Raw genomic sequence first — 17,479 nt, 5'->3', positions numbered from 1 at the left:
GTCTGTGCAGTTCCCCTCCCTCTGGAAAACTGCTAATGGCACGCAATTGCGTCCCTCAACCCCACCTCAGTTAAACATAACTTGAAATTTGAGCAGACTTATTTTTTTAGGTATGTAGGTGCTTTTGTATTACTTCAGTATCGTGATTTCTGTTTGATGGGAGTGCTTCGCCTTATGTTTAGTTTCCCTTGTCTGAGGTTTCCTGGGCTATGACGCATTTCGCTACCCATAGTACTATGTATGGCTGCTGTTTTGAAAAGCGTTGGCCGCCTCACCGTGGCCAGCGGTGGCCGAACACGCTTTTTTCCAAGTTATTTCTGCTGTAATGTTATGCAGCGAGGGGGGGGGGGGGGTTGCTTCCTCCTCCAGCCGCTGTCTAGGTCAAGGCGACGTTCTGCAGACAGTGCCATTTTACAGTAAATCATGAATGAACGAAAACAAACGTGCTCTCCCTTACGATTAGTTTCTGAACACAATCATTCTTCATTGTGATTATTTAAAAAAAATATATATAATCTACTGGCATTGTCTGGGAAAATTTAATGAGGGTCGATTTTGTTTTTTAAATAATGAATCGCACGAGTTGGTTATTTTATGGATTAAATACAATTGATAGGAAAGGGTCTGACTATTTACTTCACTTAGAGAAGCATACTCCTCCTTTAAAGAACAGATGACCCTTGTAGAAAACTTTACAAAATCGGATGCTTGTGCCTGTTATGAGAAGAGACTGATCAGGTTTGTGACCATTTGAGGGTCTGGATTTCTCTCGCCATCTTTACCAGAGAGAGAGAGAGAGAGAGAGGAGGGGAGGTCCTCCTTTTAATTCACCAGCTGTATTCTTCCTCGGCTCGCACGCACTCACGTCTGCATCCCCCAGGTCAGAGTTGCTGCAGACGCTGACGTCAATGCCTAGCAAACCCTTCGCATGAATGAAAACATCGTGTTCGAATCGCTTCTCACTGCTGCTTGCACCGCGATTCAAAATAAGCAGGATTTACCGGATTTTTGTGTTAATTTTTTATTAAATGGAAGTCCCATCTAGCATGAGAACTCGATGCCTTACAACTAAGCCAACCATCTCTTTTACTTAAAAAATATAGCTTTAACGTTTTCGGAAGTTACCACAGTGTGTGGTTAGAATGTTCAACTCGTACAGGTAGATTTGTCTAATTTATACAGAGACATGGACACGTAGCTAGTTTCTCAAGAATAAACATTCCACATAGAACACTGGCTGTAATTGAATCAGAGAGGCTGTTTTAAAGACATGAATGTTTTATGTAAGCATGGTGGTAGCAACGAGAATAGGGAATGTTTGGTGTATCTATGTACCATAGGCGTATACAATTAGAAGAGTAAGCTCTCCACTCTTTTCACTTTTTCAAATTGTATTAAATATATTAAGATGCTTAATTGAAATGGCTGTTTCAATGGGTTCGCATAGAAAGTAGGTCATGTAGTTGAGAAGTTTTTTTTGCCAGGATGACAGCCTTTGTTAGATTATTTTAGTCGGTTACATATTAGGAAATGTCACATGAAATACATTTTTGCAAAGAACATAATAGTCTTAGGGTCACAGAGAGCCATGGAAGATGGCTATTCGTGACTAGAAATTTAGATATCCCATCATCTTCTCGTAACCTATTTTTTTGTGCGTGGTTTCATGTATAGCAAATAAATATATAAAGGCTCACTGCCATGCACAAGTGACAATGGAGCTCTGTTGGGTTTCAGTTTGTATCAGGTTCCGAACAATCCCATGCCTCACAGGTATATTCTTTTACTACTCTTGGTCAATATTGTTTGAGCAGGGCAAGACCTATGGGTTGTCTGCTTCCCCAAGGTTTTTGAGCATTTATTTTAAAATCTGGAGGTAGAGAATATTAGTTGGTACGGTTTCAGCCCAGCAGGAAGATGACCTCCTGAGTCTGTTCGTTTGATGCAACCTTGCTGGGAATCCTTAAAAAATGTGATTTCAGGGTATTGTTAGATTTGTTTTTACATTTAACGTTAATAAAGTTACTTATGCTCTGAAGAATATTTGTGCTTAACGAAGTATTACTGAATCTTGCCATTACTGAGGGCGAAGGGATCTGTTTTCATACTAGATTGTTGCCCCATATAACACTTTGTGCAGTGATGCTTCACTGGTATTCAATGTAAAAAGTTGACGTCCTTACAGCAGCCTACAGAATCCTTTGTAGTGCACTGCTTCAAACATAGCCAACTCATGGCCCTATTAGGTCGAAATATTTTTATTGGTTTAACAACAAACAAGATGCAGTAAGAAATTAAGCCCAGGTCGTGGGCCAGCAACCATCGTATTGCTGTGCAGAGCATCAAAATAAAACTAAATGATCCCTCCAGCCTCTCTACCTCCCCCAATCCCCCCACCTCCCCCCCCAACTCCCCATTCGAGCTGCTTCGACAGAAAAGTGAAGATCGGGCCCGACACGTCATTGCTCAGTGCGGTAGTAGTTGGGTTGTGTCTTGGTTCAGCATGGGAAGGCGCAGTAGCCGCAGATATCTAGGGCAAGAGAGCTCGCGAAATTCAGAGCACAACAAGGAAATAAAGGGTCGCCACGCTTCAGCGAAGGAAGCCCCATCGCATTGAAGCGAAAACAAGATGCCAAGCACTTACCATAGTCGGTGGAACCATCCCTGCATTGTAGGTGTTCCGTCGGTGACCCAATGTGATAATATATTCTGTAATGCCGCTCCTAGAGCTATACCTGTTTGTTTGCCTTTACGGGACTTGAGGGGAATTGTAAGCCTGTCGGACACTCCCAAGACAACATATTCAGGGAAGCGCAATAGCGCGGTATCAAAATGACGGTCGATCTTGTCCAGTACGTGCGTCCAATAAGTTGAGGGTAGGGCATTCCCATAGCAAGTGTAGTAATGTACCATCATTGCAACCCCGCCAGCAAGTGGGGGATCGTCGAGGTCACTTTTGTGTAGTCGGGAGGGTGTGAGGTACTAGTACAGCATTATCTTAGTCTCCATGCTAGCATAGTTACGCCCTGAATGTTGAGCTCTGTAGTGAATATCTGCCCATTCTTTGGGAGTCAGTGTCCATCCAAGCTCAGCCTCCCACCGTCTTTGGCCCGCTGACTTAACCGCCTGTTCTGGGGCGTAAGATGTGATATAATTCTGTAATGAGTTGCTTAGTGGATTGTTTCGAGAGCAGCCATCGCTCGTCCTGGGTGAGCTGCTTTTCCGCTCCCAGGTGGACCTGGGGCTGCATAACCCAATGTTGTATTTGCAAGTCATGGTAAGGCTCGGTTTTGGCCATGTCGAAGTCAAATTTAAAATCCTCGAAGGACCGAAGGCCCTCTGTGTCAAAAAAGTGCCCTATAGACCTGACCCCGCTTTGTCCCAGTGTCTAAATGCCTCCCAATCAAGGGCCGGTGAGAAATTCAGGTTTTCGGTTATAGGAGTGAGGGGCGATGGAAAATTTGTCAAACTGTTGCGTGTGGCTGTGGCATCCCAAGCTTTCAAGGTAGCTCGCACCACAGGTGAGCCGTACAACCCAGGGTGTGTGGAGGCTTTGCAAAGAAAGGGGACCTTCCGAAGAGACTGTCCTGCTAGCGCGCGCTCCATGAAGAGCCAATTCTTTTCAGATTCCGGCTGGGTCCATTCTAGTAGGGATCATAGCTGTGTCGCTTTATAATATCGGTCAAGAGTCTCTTGTCTGTCCAGACAAAGGTAATAAATTCGGACTGAAGCTGTTTCAAAACACCCAGGGGCGGCTCCACCAGTAGGGTTTGAAAAAGATATAAGACTTTGGGAAATATGCTCATCTTAAGAGCTGCCAGCCACGAAAGACCAAACGGCCGCCATCTTTTTAGCTCCTGCCGGGTCTGTCGCAGTAACAGAGTGTAAATCAGGGATACTGTCTCGGCGGTGGACAATAACAGCGTAATGTGCAAGTACGGGATGGCTTTCTGATCCCAGTGAATGGGGCACATGAGCCAGGGCAGTGGCAGCTGTCTGTTGTAAGGAGAAGACCAGTGCTTGTGACTTGGCCACATTGACCTTAAATCCAGAGGCTATCGAGAATTCCTCTAACTCTGCCAAAAAGGCTGGGACTGAGGTCTGGGGGGACTCCAGCATGGCGAGAACATTGTCCGCGTAGAGGCTGATGGTGTGCCGCTCTTCCCCAAAGAGACTCGTGGCCCAATTAATGTAGCTATGTGGTGAATATCTCAAGATGCTTCAAAATCCAAAACAGCCATCATTAAACCGAGTAATATTCTGGAAAGCCTGTTGTTGGTTATTTATGTGGTGCTGGGTAAAGAGAACCTGGTTTTCTTCAGTGGATGTTACTGGTATGTTGGCAATCCTACTGAGAATTTGTCATTTCAGGATATTTCATTATTAAATGTTTTTACTACTTCAGATAGTTAAAGTGAATAGTCTACTTACTGGTGTGGTAACCTTATAGTTCTCTGATCAACTTTTTAAAATTAGGTTACAAGAATTGTGTGGATTAACACGTTTTTTCTTTCCATTACTAATGGAATTTATTTTTAGTAAAAACTTTTGAGCCCTTTTGACACTTGGCATCATGGCGTGTCACCTGAAATTTCATGGTGTTTGTGCAGGCGATGTATCACAGCATTTGTTTGGACCTGTCCATGGTGTGAGGGCTGAAAGGGCATAGTCGTCTAGACAGCTTAGTACTGAGATAAGAACTTGGGTACTGTTGAGGCAGCCAACTCTGTCTTTGGGCACTATCTCCCATAAACCTTGCTTACCAAGCAACACGGTACCGACTGCCTCAAAATGTATCACATTAAACCCTCTTAAGTAAATTTGAGATCCACTGTCCCTGAACATTATCACCCTGTAATGTTCGTCACCGCCTTTTCATTTCTAAAGTCCTTGCTGAAAGTCTCCAACCCCCCCCCCCCCACTCCCCCCTATCAAAAAGAAGTACAGTTTAAGTACAAACAACTACGGAGATCACCTAATTCTGGTTTGGGAACAGGTCAAATCACCAAACATGCCACCCTAATTATGAAAACTGGTATTCTAAGAAATGTTTATAACAGCTGTATGTGAAGCCCTTTATTCTTGGGTCCCCCAGCCGCATTTGGTACAGTTAGCCACAAAATATTAGTAAACATTATCACACACCCAATAAATGTTGATGGTGCAGTCCTTAAATGATTTTACTTGTATGTTTCAATATTGGAAAATCTCTCTTGAAACAGCTCCTTTTGGTGTTCCACAGGGTTCTGTCCCCAAACCAATAATTTTTATCTTTGTCAAGCCCCTTAAATATGAAGTCTCTGACCTTGCAGCCTCTTTACATTAATATTTAGACTACACAAAGGCATATTTAAAAATACACTCCCAAAATGCATTCCTGCTCTTAACTCTTGTTTAAAAAAAAATACAGAAGTGAATGAACCAATGGCAGATGACATTTACCTCACTGAAAACAGAATGCATCTACCTTCATTCCATTCCTAACAATGAGGTGAAGTGCTTCTGGCAAAAGACTCTTAAAGGTGCTGCTGTTAAAGCTGTTGTTTTCATCCTTTAAGAGAACCTCTTTCTAAAACACCACATCCTGAAACTCCCAGGTAAGTGAGATTATACCTGCAAATTTCAGTTCAAGGGTCTCTGACCTATTTTATCAACTCAAGATCTTAATCAGCGGTGGACCACGTTTCTAGTCATCCCATGTATTGATTACAACAGTGCTATTTTGACTACTCTCCTAAAACATTGCTTCAACTTAGCAACACAATTCGTAACAAGAAAAAAACTAACCAGATCACCCTTTCCTCTCCTCTCTCAAATGACTTCCTCATGACAGATTGTCTCAAGCCGTAAGTTAAACACACCCATATACCTGGTAAAAGACGTAGGTCATACAGATCCCGGAACCTCATACAACAAGCATTGGCATAGCCAATAGGTCTCGCCTTTGGGAACTTATAAGTGTTTAGCCATACAACAGTTGATGCTGTTGTACCAATGATATTGTGCTGCATAACTAACTACTTATAATGTCCCAAAGGCGAGACCTATTCTATTCTATGCCAATGCTTGTTCTTCCGGCTTCCCAGAGTTTCTCATTTGAAACTTAAAATAAAGTTTAAATGCCTTTTTTTGATCTTTTAGGATGATCAGCCTAATAATTTGGTACAATGCCATAAAAGTTTCCCATCAAAGATGCCAGTTCATTCTGGCACCATTTGATTAGTTTTGCAAGTGCCACATCACTAAAAGTGACAAGGCATTTGAAACCGAATGTCCATATGTGGCAGGAATCCACACAGGCCTGTGTTTACATCAGCAGTGTGCTAGCAGAGAAAAATGGTGGTTGTTGCAGAGTCGTAACTCTGCACAGAGACTGCTTTCTCCGCAGTTGCGTTATTTATTTATTTTTTGGGGGATATGTGATTGATTGGTTGATGTATGTAAGCACTACTTTTATTTAATTACATTTAATAATTTCTATAATAACTGGTCACTGGGCTATTGCCAAACAATGTGTAAAGAATCTGTAGGTGCTGTAGTCATTTAAATGTCCATCTTTAAAATGTATGTAAGATTCAATAGTGGACTCCTCAACGAAAAAGGTGAAATTTGATTCCCTGTTCTCCTTGCTACACATAGATAATAACTCACAAATCCGGTAGTGGCGTAGCTGTTATTTACAAAGACCCCTCTTCTTTAAACCTCTTAAAGGTCACAACTCTGTCTTTCTAAATCTTATCTGTGGATTTTGTAGTATCACGACTTTGGTAACCGGGTTGTATGACACATCCCCAGTCAGAAACAATTTTTTGTTGAAGAACTTGTAGGCTTCACAAGCAGACAGCTTATCTCCCAATGTGAAAACTTATTTCACGGAGACCTAACTCTTCCCTGGGCTAAGATCAAGGACTCCTAATATTTTGACTTTAAAATCTTCCTAAATGAAAACTCATAACAAAGCTTTAGGATGTGCCTACCCATAGCAAAGGCATTCTTTTTACTGGACCTAGTGATCTCCAAACAAGACCATGTTCAAATTTCTAGCTCCCTTCCTGTAGAATAGCCAGATCCCTGTTTTATCTTCGTCAGTCTCCTAGTTTTGTATCAATAAGATCTTATTCACTGTCTGAGACATCAAGAACATAGACTAATATACTTTTGATTCTAGAATCCGGCCACTTTTTTTCACCGCCCCTAATATTGTTGATCTGAGTGTTCTAGAGAATCCAGCTTCCTGGTTCACTGAAGACATTAATGCCTTGATAAAGAACTCTCACACCTAAAAAAGAGGTGGATGTAATCCTTATTCAATATGAAATCACAATTGACATTCCGAAAAGGAAGGCTAACAAGAGAGCCTGATGCATGACTAAGGGCTGCCTGATTGTGAGTTTGGCAGGCTTGGAGCGGGCCGCCACACGCGCGCCCGCTCCAAGACCGCCAAACTCTACCGCCGGCAACCCGCCAGATTACGAGTAATCTCAGGGAATGAAGGGAAGTCCTTTGGAGTTCCCACGGCGGTGCCTATTTAAAAGGGGGTGACTGCACACCTGTAAGCACCCCCTGTCCCTGAGGCAACAGGGGGCCCTGTAGGGCCCACTTCTTTTCCTCACAGCACAGTTTTCATGGCAGCCTTACCGCCATGAAAACTGGTGTTGAAACTCCTAATATGTTCGGCGGTGCCGCCAGCATAATAGGGTATCTGACCGCCTCGCCACCGCCACGGTATCTGTTTCTCAGCAGTTGCAGCGGTGGCGGTCCCACCACCGTATTCGTAATACGGCGGGTGTACTGCCAGTCTGGCTGTCCAGGGACTGCCACCACGGGTACGGCACTCCGATGGACTGCCAAACTCGCAATCAGGCGCAAAGTCTGCAGTCTTCAGAACAAGAACCTATCGATCCCTCTTAACAAAACTGAGTCCGTAGTCAGCACATTGCTTACAATATTCAGGACAACAGAAACAGCATGGCTAGTCTTCTGTCTCCCTCTGAACAGTTGTTGTCAATCCTGGTCTGGAAAGCTTCAAAGGTATCAGTTTTCTTTCATTCCTGTTACTGAAAACGACTTCAGACTTGCCAGTGATGATGCCAAACATTTACAATACTCATCTGACCCCATTTCTCCCATCTTCCATAACCGAGGATAATGGTGAGCCATTCATTTCCTTTTGGTTTGAGATCATAAATGCCCCTTTTGAAAAAGGCTCTTTCTTTGTTACCTACATATAGAGAGGCTGCACTGGACGTTTATGGGCCATACCTGCCCATGGGAGTACAGCCGCTCTAGATATTTCAGGGTGTATCCATAGGCAGGCAGGCTGAGCTAGGAATTTCAGTGCAGCCTATAAGAAGGCTGCACTAGGCATTTGTAGCCATTGTGTGCATCGTGAGGCTGTACTGGACACTCGAGTTTTTATCAGCATTTCACATTTGCAGCTTGTCTGCACACTGGGAAGCGGCACTGGGCCGTTGACATTATACATGTCAGTGGGGTGCAATAGTAACTTGAAGTCATACCTGCACATGGGGAGGCTGAATTGAGCATAGAAGATGAAATCAGTACATTTAGATGCTGCCAAGGGCAATTGTATCTATAACTGTATATGAAGCACAATGAGAATATGATTCTTACCCATTAAATTTGAAGTTAAATATGTGCTTATTGGGGCTGCACTGCGTATATCTGGCTATATAACCTGCTAACATCACCAAAGGGGTTAAAAAATGATGCAAAAAATATCTGATAAACGTCGCTTTTTAAGGGCCCTTAAAGTCCTATGCTTTCATTTCTGCTTAATGCTTTAAGAAGCATTTGCAAACTCCATTGTCTCCTTCCATCATTATGTGGATGACATTCAGCTGTATCTAAGAATTGATAGCATAGAGAATTTTTAATAAATTCCATCCTGCCTGACGGATTAGATCCTGAATGCCCCAATAGCAAAACAATGTGAACCAGCACACAATTGAGGCTCTCATATTCTCATACTAAAACTCCATTGGGTTTCCTAAGGACTAGAAGGATGAACTGCAAATACTAAATATTCTTCCTGAGGCTGACACATTGGCAAATCCCCTTGGTTTCAGGTTAGGCAGAACTTCGAATCGTCATCCCTGTTTTATGGAATCTGCTAGAAAAGCAAAATGGCAATTGAAATTGTTGTGAAACATCAAACCATTGTTTTTCTGTTAGAATCATCCATACGATTCCTAGGAATATTTTGGATTGATTACAACACTGCAGCTTGAAAGGCTGCTTAAAGCAGTTCTCCACTCTTGGGTCATGCTTCGGACCTATACCAGGAAATTCAACTTGATATATCCTTTTTATGAGTCCCTCTTATGGTACGCTTGCTCTACCTGTAGAACAGCATGCACCACATACAAGGTCGTCCACTACAAAACACCCCTTTATCATTCACAAAAAACTTGAGCTATAAGCCACAAATAGTGCCAAAGGAGCCATTCCCTTACCTTCTCCAACTGATATTCCCCATTTCTGGAAAATGCACTCTTAAAAGAGCTTTCTCTAGCAACAGTCCCAGAATCTGTAAAGCTGTTCCTGCACACATTAATCTCAACCCCTCCCTCCAGATTTGAGAAAAACCAGTCTAAAATGCATTATGCCCCATGATTAAACCTCCTTCCTGGTCTTCCTACTTCCTTCACAAATTCTGTAGGGCCTGCTGCTCCCTCCTCTTACCACCACTGAAAACTACAGGATCAGCTCCTAACCACTAACCTCCTTCTCGATTCTGCTATTTCTTTAAGTTTTTGGTTTACTCTTGTTCTTTGTTCTTTGATGTTAAGAATCAACACTTTAGTTTAGCCTCCAAATCTCTATTCTGTCTGTTCCATTATTCTAAAGACTTGACCTTTAGCTGTTGACTAGATTGTGATGATACTGCTTTTTCTGTGCATTTTATTGCGGTCTTTCTTTTTTTGATGCTTACTTTCTTCTATAGTGCTTAGTGTATCTGTTTTACCATCATATATGCAATGCTGTCTCAACCTGTTGGGATTTTGAAGAGCTATAAAATAAGGATTTTTACTACCTGCGTTCTGTGTCAGTGAGGAAAAGGTGGTATGCATTATAGAGGAAAGCATGAATTTTAATGCTAAGATTTTCAACAGGAACCCATTCCTAGCACAAAAGGTTTAAAGAGAAGAGGTCAGCTCACAGACGACATAATCATTTATGATGTCACGGACGACCTGGAGGTAGAGGGAGAAGGAGACTCTTCAAATAATCACCACACAGTTGCAAAAAGTAAATACACATCGTCTGACATTTCCAGGTAAGAAAAAAACCTTTAAATATGATGAACTTAGATCATTAAGAAAATTGTTAACTAAATGTAGATTCAAATATCATGAAAGTTATACCATGCAATTTGTTTATTGGAGAAGCGGGCTACCTTTCAGTTCAGAAAAAGCCCTGTGATAATTCTCACGTTTTAATTATTTGCACCATTGTTGAATATTTGAATTGCTGTACTGAAACGTTTATCATTTATCTTTTTGTTTTACTTTTCGAAAAATACATAAACAACTTTTAAGTGACTATTTTTGTTTCCTTTCACCATGCACTCACAGACTTTGCTACATGTTGGTAACGTCTTTCAGACCTTGCCCGAGATGTCATAGGGATCTGAACAAAGGGTACATTGACTGACCGCCTTCTCATAATTTTAACAGGTTTCTCACTAACCTAACGTCATATGTACTTTTGACAGTTCCCTTTGTGAAATGAAATGAATTTAGGATTTCTAACGCGCACTACTACCCGTAGGTGTCTAGGCGCTGACTTCCAGGGGGTAGACAAATGTAAAGAGAGCACCAGACAGCGGAGTGTATGGTGCAGGTAAATAATACTAATGAGCTAGTTGTTAAACAGCCAGGTTTTAAGGGCCTTGCGAAAGGTAAGCAGATTTTTTGTTGTCTTTAGCGTCAGAGGCATTGAAAGTTCATGACTGACAGTATCGAACGCTGCCGAGAGATCTAACAAAATTAGGGCAGCGTTCCCTCCTTTATCGAAGGTCGTTCTGATGTACTCTGCAGCTGTGATCAAGGCTGTCTCAGTACTGTGTTGGCTTCTGAATCCAAACTGGGAGGAGTCCAGTAGATTATGGTCCTGGATGAATAGCGAAAGCTCGGTGTTAATGGCCTGCTCTATCAGATTGGCCAGAAAGGGAAGTTGGGAGATTGGCTTGTAGTTGTTGGGGTTGTCTGCATCCAGATTAGTTTTTTTAAGAGAGGAAGAATTGATTCAACCTTCCAACTTTTGGGGATATAACCAAGGTAGAGCATTTTTTTAAAAAAATCAATAAACGATGTCCAGGGACTATACCAGAGGCTAGTTGTAAAACTCTAGGGGGCAAGGGTCCAAGGGTGACCTTGATTTAATTTGATTAAATAGGTTGGTTACTTGACCAATTGTAAGGGGGGGAAACGCTATAAGAGTGGTGTTCCTGGATAGAGGGTAGAAATCCGTTTCCAAGGAGTCCGCTTCACTAATAGCACTTCCTACGTTGGGCCCATTGGAAGCTACTAACTGTGGGTTAGTGTTTGAGCAGGTTCCTACTGGGTTCAGGCTAGAAGTTAGAGCGTAAAAATAACTTCTACCTTATTTTAAAAAAAATGTGGTAAGTCTGTTACAGAAAGTGGCATCTGCATTGAGATTCTTGGCAGGTGTGGGGTTGCTAAGCTTGAGCACTGTGGAAAATAACTCTTTAGGCTTGTTCAATGTTGAGTTAATTTTATTTATAAAAAAGTCAGATTTGGTTTTGGTCAGAAATTCTTTATAGCGTTATAGTTCTGCCTTATAAGAATCCTTGTCCTCGGCACTGTAATTCAGCCTCCACTTTCTTACTAGTCTTCTAGTCTTTTTGCACTTCTAGACCAATCCTTGACAATGATTACCTCAACATAGACCCAAAATACAGCTCATACCTCAATATAGACCATTAATCTGATCCTTCTTCACCATGGCTGAAAAAACATTTTGATGACGGGGGGCAGTGCACTCCTGCTAATTCGGGTTAGGGCAATAATTTAATCACTAATGACTTAGGTGCTGCAGTGGTATGCTCGCTGTCAATCGGGCATAGAGTCAATAAAGGAAAAAAACTGACCATGCGGTAGTTGTCACTGCGCACAGTGCTAGGGGTAGCTATGACCCTTGGTTATTAGTCACCTTAACTTGTACAAAGTAATCAAACAAATCAATTAAGTTCAAAAGACATATATTGATTCATATATGTAAAGTGTAAATACACATATACTTGTGGATCATTTCATGAACAAAACACATCATTTGTAGTATGCCATACACGCCAAAACACAATAAAAATGGTGCAAAAAGGTGCACTCTTCTGCCACAAATATGCTCCCTTACTTTCAGTGTGCTGTTACTGAGGTTTACAAAGATCACTCCAGACTGCAAAAAACATATGAACAACATTTAGAGCTAGATACTAACAATTGCATATGTGAAGAGTGTCACTAAGATATGCTCTGACAAAGCTACCAATAGAGAGCAGAAGAAACCTGATATTCGCTGTGCTCTAATTAATGTGAGGTCTTTGGTCAAACACACAGTCGAATGTGTAGAATTCTTAGAAAGCCATTATGTGTATATGGCTTTTATCACTGAAAGATGGACAGACGCTACATGTAACCCTGAATTGGCGGCTGCTATCCCCCCCCCCCCCCCCCCCCCCCCCCCCCCAGGATATTCCATTCACAGGCTGGATAGAACTCATAAGAAAGGGGGCAGGCTAGCAATAATTCTTATACTTTCTCCGCCTCCTGTTCACCAGCCTCCTTCAAAGACTGTAAATCGCTGCTCTTCAACATTGAGCTCTCAAGCAATCAATCCTTTAGTGGATTATTGATATATCATCCACCGGGTTTTAGAACAATGTTTCCACAAGACATTAGTCTTCTTTTGAAATCATGTTCTCTTAAAAATGATTTTACCATCCTTGGTGATTTTAATTACCACTTAGAAAACACTGTAGACTAAGACACTGAAGATCTTATCGGCACCATGAATGGTTTTGGTCTATCTCAAATTACTGGCAGCATGGGCGACACTCTGGATGGAGTTTTTACTGCTAATCAGAATGTGATATTTTTAAAAGCTCTTAATTTAATTTGATCTGATCACAAAGCTGTGATTTTTACAATTAATGTTTTTTCCAATTATATCTGCACGTCTAATGTCAGTAATACCAAATCCTTTCAACAATGGCATGAACTTCAAGATTCCGACCTGGAGGCTGCTTTATCAGTTTCTGAACCGGTGGTCTCCGCAGATCCTGACATCGCCCATAGATAATATGAACATTGGATTCAGTCAGTCACTAATAATCTTGCTCCTATGAAACATAAAACATCTAAAAGGACTAATCCTTCAGCTCCATGGTACAATTCAGAACTAAAAGCATCTAAACTACACTCTTGCAGATAGGAGAGAATATTGAGAAAGTAATTCAACGTAATAGAAAATGAAAAATATAAGCGATTTTTAGCCAAACATAAAATACTCATCTTGACTCCCAAATCTGATTATTATACGAAAAAGATTGAGTCAGCTAAAAACTCCATTAAGGATCTCTTTTGAACAATTACTAAACTAACTACCATCCCTACTGCTAATTCTACCTCTGGTAATGACGACTTCTGTAATGCATTGGCAATTTTCTCCAAAAGAAGGTTCAGGACGTCTTTGATAGCTTTTCTGCCAATAGCCAAACTAGCAAGCTGCCTTTCATCACTGATCCCTTAGTGAACGATGATTCTAGGCCCTTGAGAGAATTTACCATTCTATCAGCGGAGCAAGTCAGCCAGCTGATTATGGCTACCAAGTCAGGATCTCCGCTTGATCCTTGCCCTCCGACTACTATTCAGATATTTCCTGATATTATTGCTGGACATTTAAGAAAAAATCGTTAATGTAATGTTTCTTACAGGCATATTTCCTAAGAATTGGAAAAAGGAAACCAACCCCGAATCTTGATTCCCTGGACACTAATAATTATCGCCCTATAGCAAGGCTTCCCTTTCCAGCCACGTTGGTGGAAAAGGCTATGAACTTACAGCTAGCACGCTTCATTGTGCAGCACGACTACTTGGATGTACCCCAATTTGGGTTCTGAAGTAGTCATGGCACGGAGACAACCCTTATTGTGGCCACAGAGGAAATCCGATCCACCTTGGACAGGGGCGGCAGAGCGGCCCTGGTCCTGTTGGTCCCATCTGCTGCTTTCTATACGGTCCACCATACATGGTTGGACGACCGGTTGAGCAGGTTGGGGTGTGTAGATTGTGCATTAGCACTGCTTCAGTCCTTTCTAACTAATAGGATTCAATCTGTAAGCTTAGATGACTTTACTTCAGAACCTTACACCTTACCTTGTGGTGTTCCCCAGGGTTCATCATTAAGCCCAACCCTGTTTAATTTATATGTCACCCCTCTAACAGCGCTTATCAGATCATTTTGGTTTTCATTAGTGTCCTACGCTGATGATACCCATATCGTGGTGTCCCTTTCTAATGCAGGTCATGGCATGGAGGAATCCTTTCGAAACTGCATGTCTGAAGTCAGCGATTGGATGGGCAAAAATTGCCTTATATTAAATTCAGCCAAAACAGAGGTGATGTTGTTTGGGCATAGTGCATCCTTCTGGGCTCCTTCTTGGTGGCCGCAAGACTTGGGAACTCTCCCAGTCCCAAAGAATAAAGTTAAAAAAAAATGGGAGTCATTCTGGCTAATAGACTAGCCTATAAAAACCAGGTCAATGCAGTCATCTCCGCTTCTTTTTGTGTTTTAAAAACTTTAAAGAAAATCAGTCACCTAATTCTATTTGATCTATTATAAACAGTAGTCATTGCACTGATTCTCCCTTTCATTGACTACTGCAATTGACTTTATCTTAATCTGCAAAACAAGCTGATGTCAAAGTTACAAACTGTCCTGAGAGAGTGGAAATGCAATATGGACTGGTACCAGAGGGCAGAAGAGACGGTGTATAAAGGAAGAGGATGTAGCAAAAAGTGGGAGAAAATATGGGCTCCATGGCGCAAATATAGACTGGGGTTGGGTTTGGACGGCGATCAATCATAAAGTCAGGGACACGAGACAAGGCAGCTCAGTGTTTACTGCCATGGGGGCTTTACCAGCTCTATGTACACGTTGATTGGCTCTATACCTATTGAAAAGAATGCTGTTGATGACCTGTCCTGCTGGGAATCACTTGTGGTCGGACTGTATTGCCAACTGGAGGCATACTGTCATAATCATGATTGTCTGTGGTCATTTGAGCAAAATGTTAATAAAAAGATTTTTTTTTAAAAGTTACAAACTGTCCAATCTCCGCAACTAGAATGCTCATAAACCTACCCAAATTTAATTCTACAACCCAAGCTCTGAATAAGCTTCATTTGCTCCCTATAAAGAAGGGGGGCATTTTCAAAGCACTTTGCCTAGGTTTCAAAGCCTTCACTGGAACAGGCCTTGACTACCTGAAAAAGAAGGTCAGATGGTACATTCGCAGCAGATCCCTTCGATCTAGCCCCACATAAGCTGGTCTCCTGGGGTGGCAGACGTTTTGTTAGAAACAGTGCACTTCAATGAAATGATTTGCGTCTAGATATAAAAGCGCTGCGCACTCTCCCGATATTCAGAAACCAATTAAAAACATTGCTGTACTGCAAGTAAGTGTGATACATTTTTTAATCCCAGGCCAGAGCAAAGACGCCTCAGGGCATAAGAACGCTCTATAGAACCCAAAATCAAATCAAAAGCCTGTTCCTCTGAAGTTGATAAACCGAAAACTCCTCATCCAGCTATTTTGGTTTTTGAGATTCTACACCTTATGAAGTAAAATCCTACCATCCTGTTAGTTGCATGCTTAAGGACCAACAAGTCTACCTTCAAAATTGACACCAGGGTAGCAAGGGTCTACCTTTAGGATGATGTCTGTTGCTTGAGCAACTATGGTAACAAATGCAAAGAGAACAATTGATAGACGCAATGCTGAACAATGTCAAACACTCAGCCCCAGCATGGTCCCATGCATGCCATGCCACTGGATTCAGGCTAGAAGAGGGGTGATACCCCGAAACCGGTCCTAGGATGGTTGTTTCAGATGCAGAGAGGACCTTGCCTGGCAGTCCGGGATGGACTGTTCCCACGAGGAGCGGGGTCAAGACAGATTTGCGTATCGCAGGGTCCAAACTGGGGTGGCGAGGTGAGCAAAATAAATGATGGATTTCGGCCCAGATATCTGTACTGGGGTTGAGTGTTTAACATTGTTCAGCATTCCTTTCACCAATTGTTCTTTTTGCATGAGGACCAATGGTGGCAGTACATTTCCTCATGGACCTTCTTGCAGCACTTGACACCCTGTACCAAGGAATTTTCTTTGGGGGCTGTAGAGTTTGACCGGACTTGGAGGCGTCTTCTCTGACTGGATTGGATTGTTGATTAAGGCAATCAGAATAAACTGGCTGTGGCAATGCAGGGTCTTCTTTGGTTGCACTGTTCTCTAGCATTTGCCTTACTAATGACTGTGTACACCTTATACCATTGTTGCACTGTTTATGGTTCTTTCAAATGATTCCCAGCAATATCCAGATGAAATACACTTTTGCTTTTGTCGCTACTGAGAAGCAAGCCTGCTTTGAAACACGTAACTGATGCAACACCAAGGCTCAAACTCTTATCATGCAACCTCAAACTGCATGCCAGAAACTGAAACAATTGTCTGCTGCTGCAGAAACAGTACATTTCCAAATCTTGAAAAGTACAGTCTGCCAAATTGTTTACTTGAGCTATCCAGGCTTAGTCTACATAGTTTTCAATCAGTCTTTTCACTGATTTCCCACCATCTCATCCCTACTCACTCTCGCTTTCCCCTTCTCAGCTACTTATTCGGTTGGACCAGGTTCTCTCGACTCACTGAATTTCTGTAATGTGACCAGTAGTATGTACCAAATCTATTTCAGTAATGAGACCCTCAGTTTTTGATCCACTGGAAGCCCTCAGTGCCCCAGGACTGAGCAGTGTGTTTGGAATTATTTTTCAACAGCTGATTTTGATCCCAGGATCAATATTACTGGATACATAATTAAGAAGAAGAAAAGAAAAGATGCAACATCATAGCCATTGCTCGACCGTGCTTGAGGACAAGCACTTGCACCACTTTTTGTTTTACATTTTGAAGTTACCTAGCAAGTCAAATACGTTTCATAATGCAAACTGCCCGTTTCAGGTTATGTTTTGTCCCACATGAAATAAAAAAAATAAAAAAACCTTCTCAGCTTCACCCAGTTCAAAGTTTGCCCTATCTATGTCACATACGTCCAACAAGGGCATTAGTGCTTTCCATGTTAGTTCAGAAGCTGACCTTATGCCTAAACTTTCCCAACATCTTAACCACCTTGAGCTTGAGCGCTCTTCGACCCAGCTA

General features: G+C 42.0%; 1 protein-coding gene across 1 annotated transcript in view; it reads left to right on the top strand.

Moving 5' to 3' along the window:
* HSF2 (heat shock transcription factor 2) overlaps nt 1-17,479 on the top strand; it is a 199,492-nt gene that overhangs the window by 150,692 nt on the left and 31,321 nt on the right. Inside the window, exon 8 of the mRNA XM_085611268.1 lies at nt 10,137-10,300. Coding sequence (XP_085467394.1) covers nt 10,137-10,300 — 164 coding nt within the window. The remainder of the gene's footprint in view (nt 1-10,136; nt 10,301-17,479) is intronic.

Source organism: Triturus cristatus, chromosome 6 (assembly GCF_964204655.1).
Source record: "Triturus cristatus chromosome 6, aTriCri1.1, whole genome shotgun sequence".
Lineage (NCBI taxonomy): Eukaryota > Metazoa > Chordata > Amphibia > Caudata > Salamandridae > Triturus > Triturus cristatus.
Note: the sequence above shows the minus strand (reverse complement) of the source record. Positions and strands in the feature narration are given on the sequence as shown.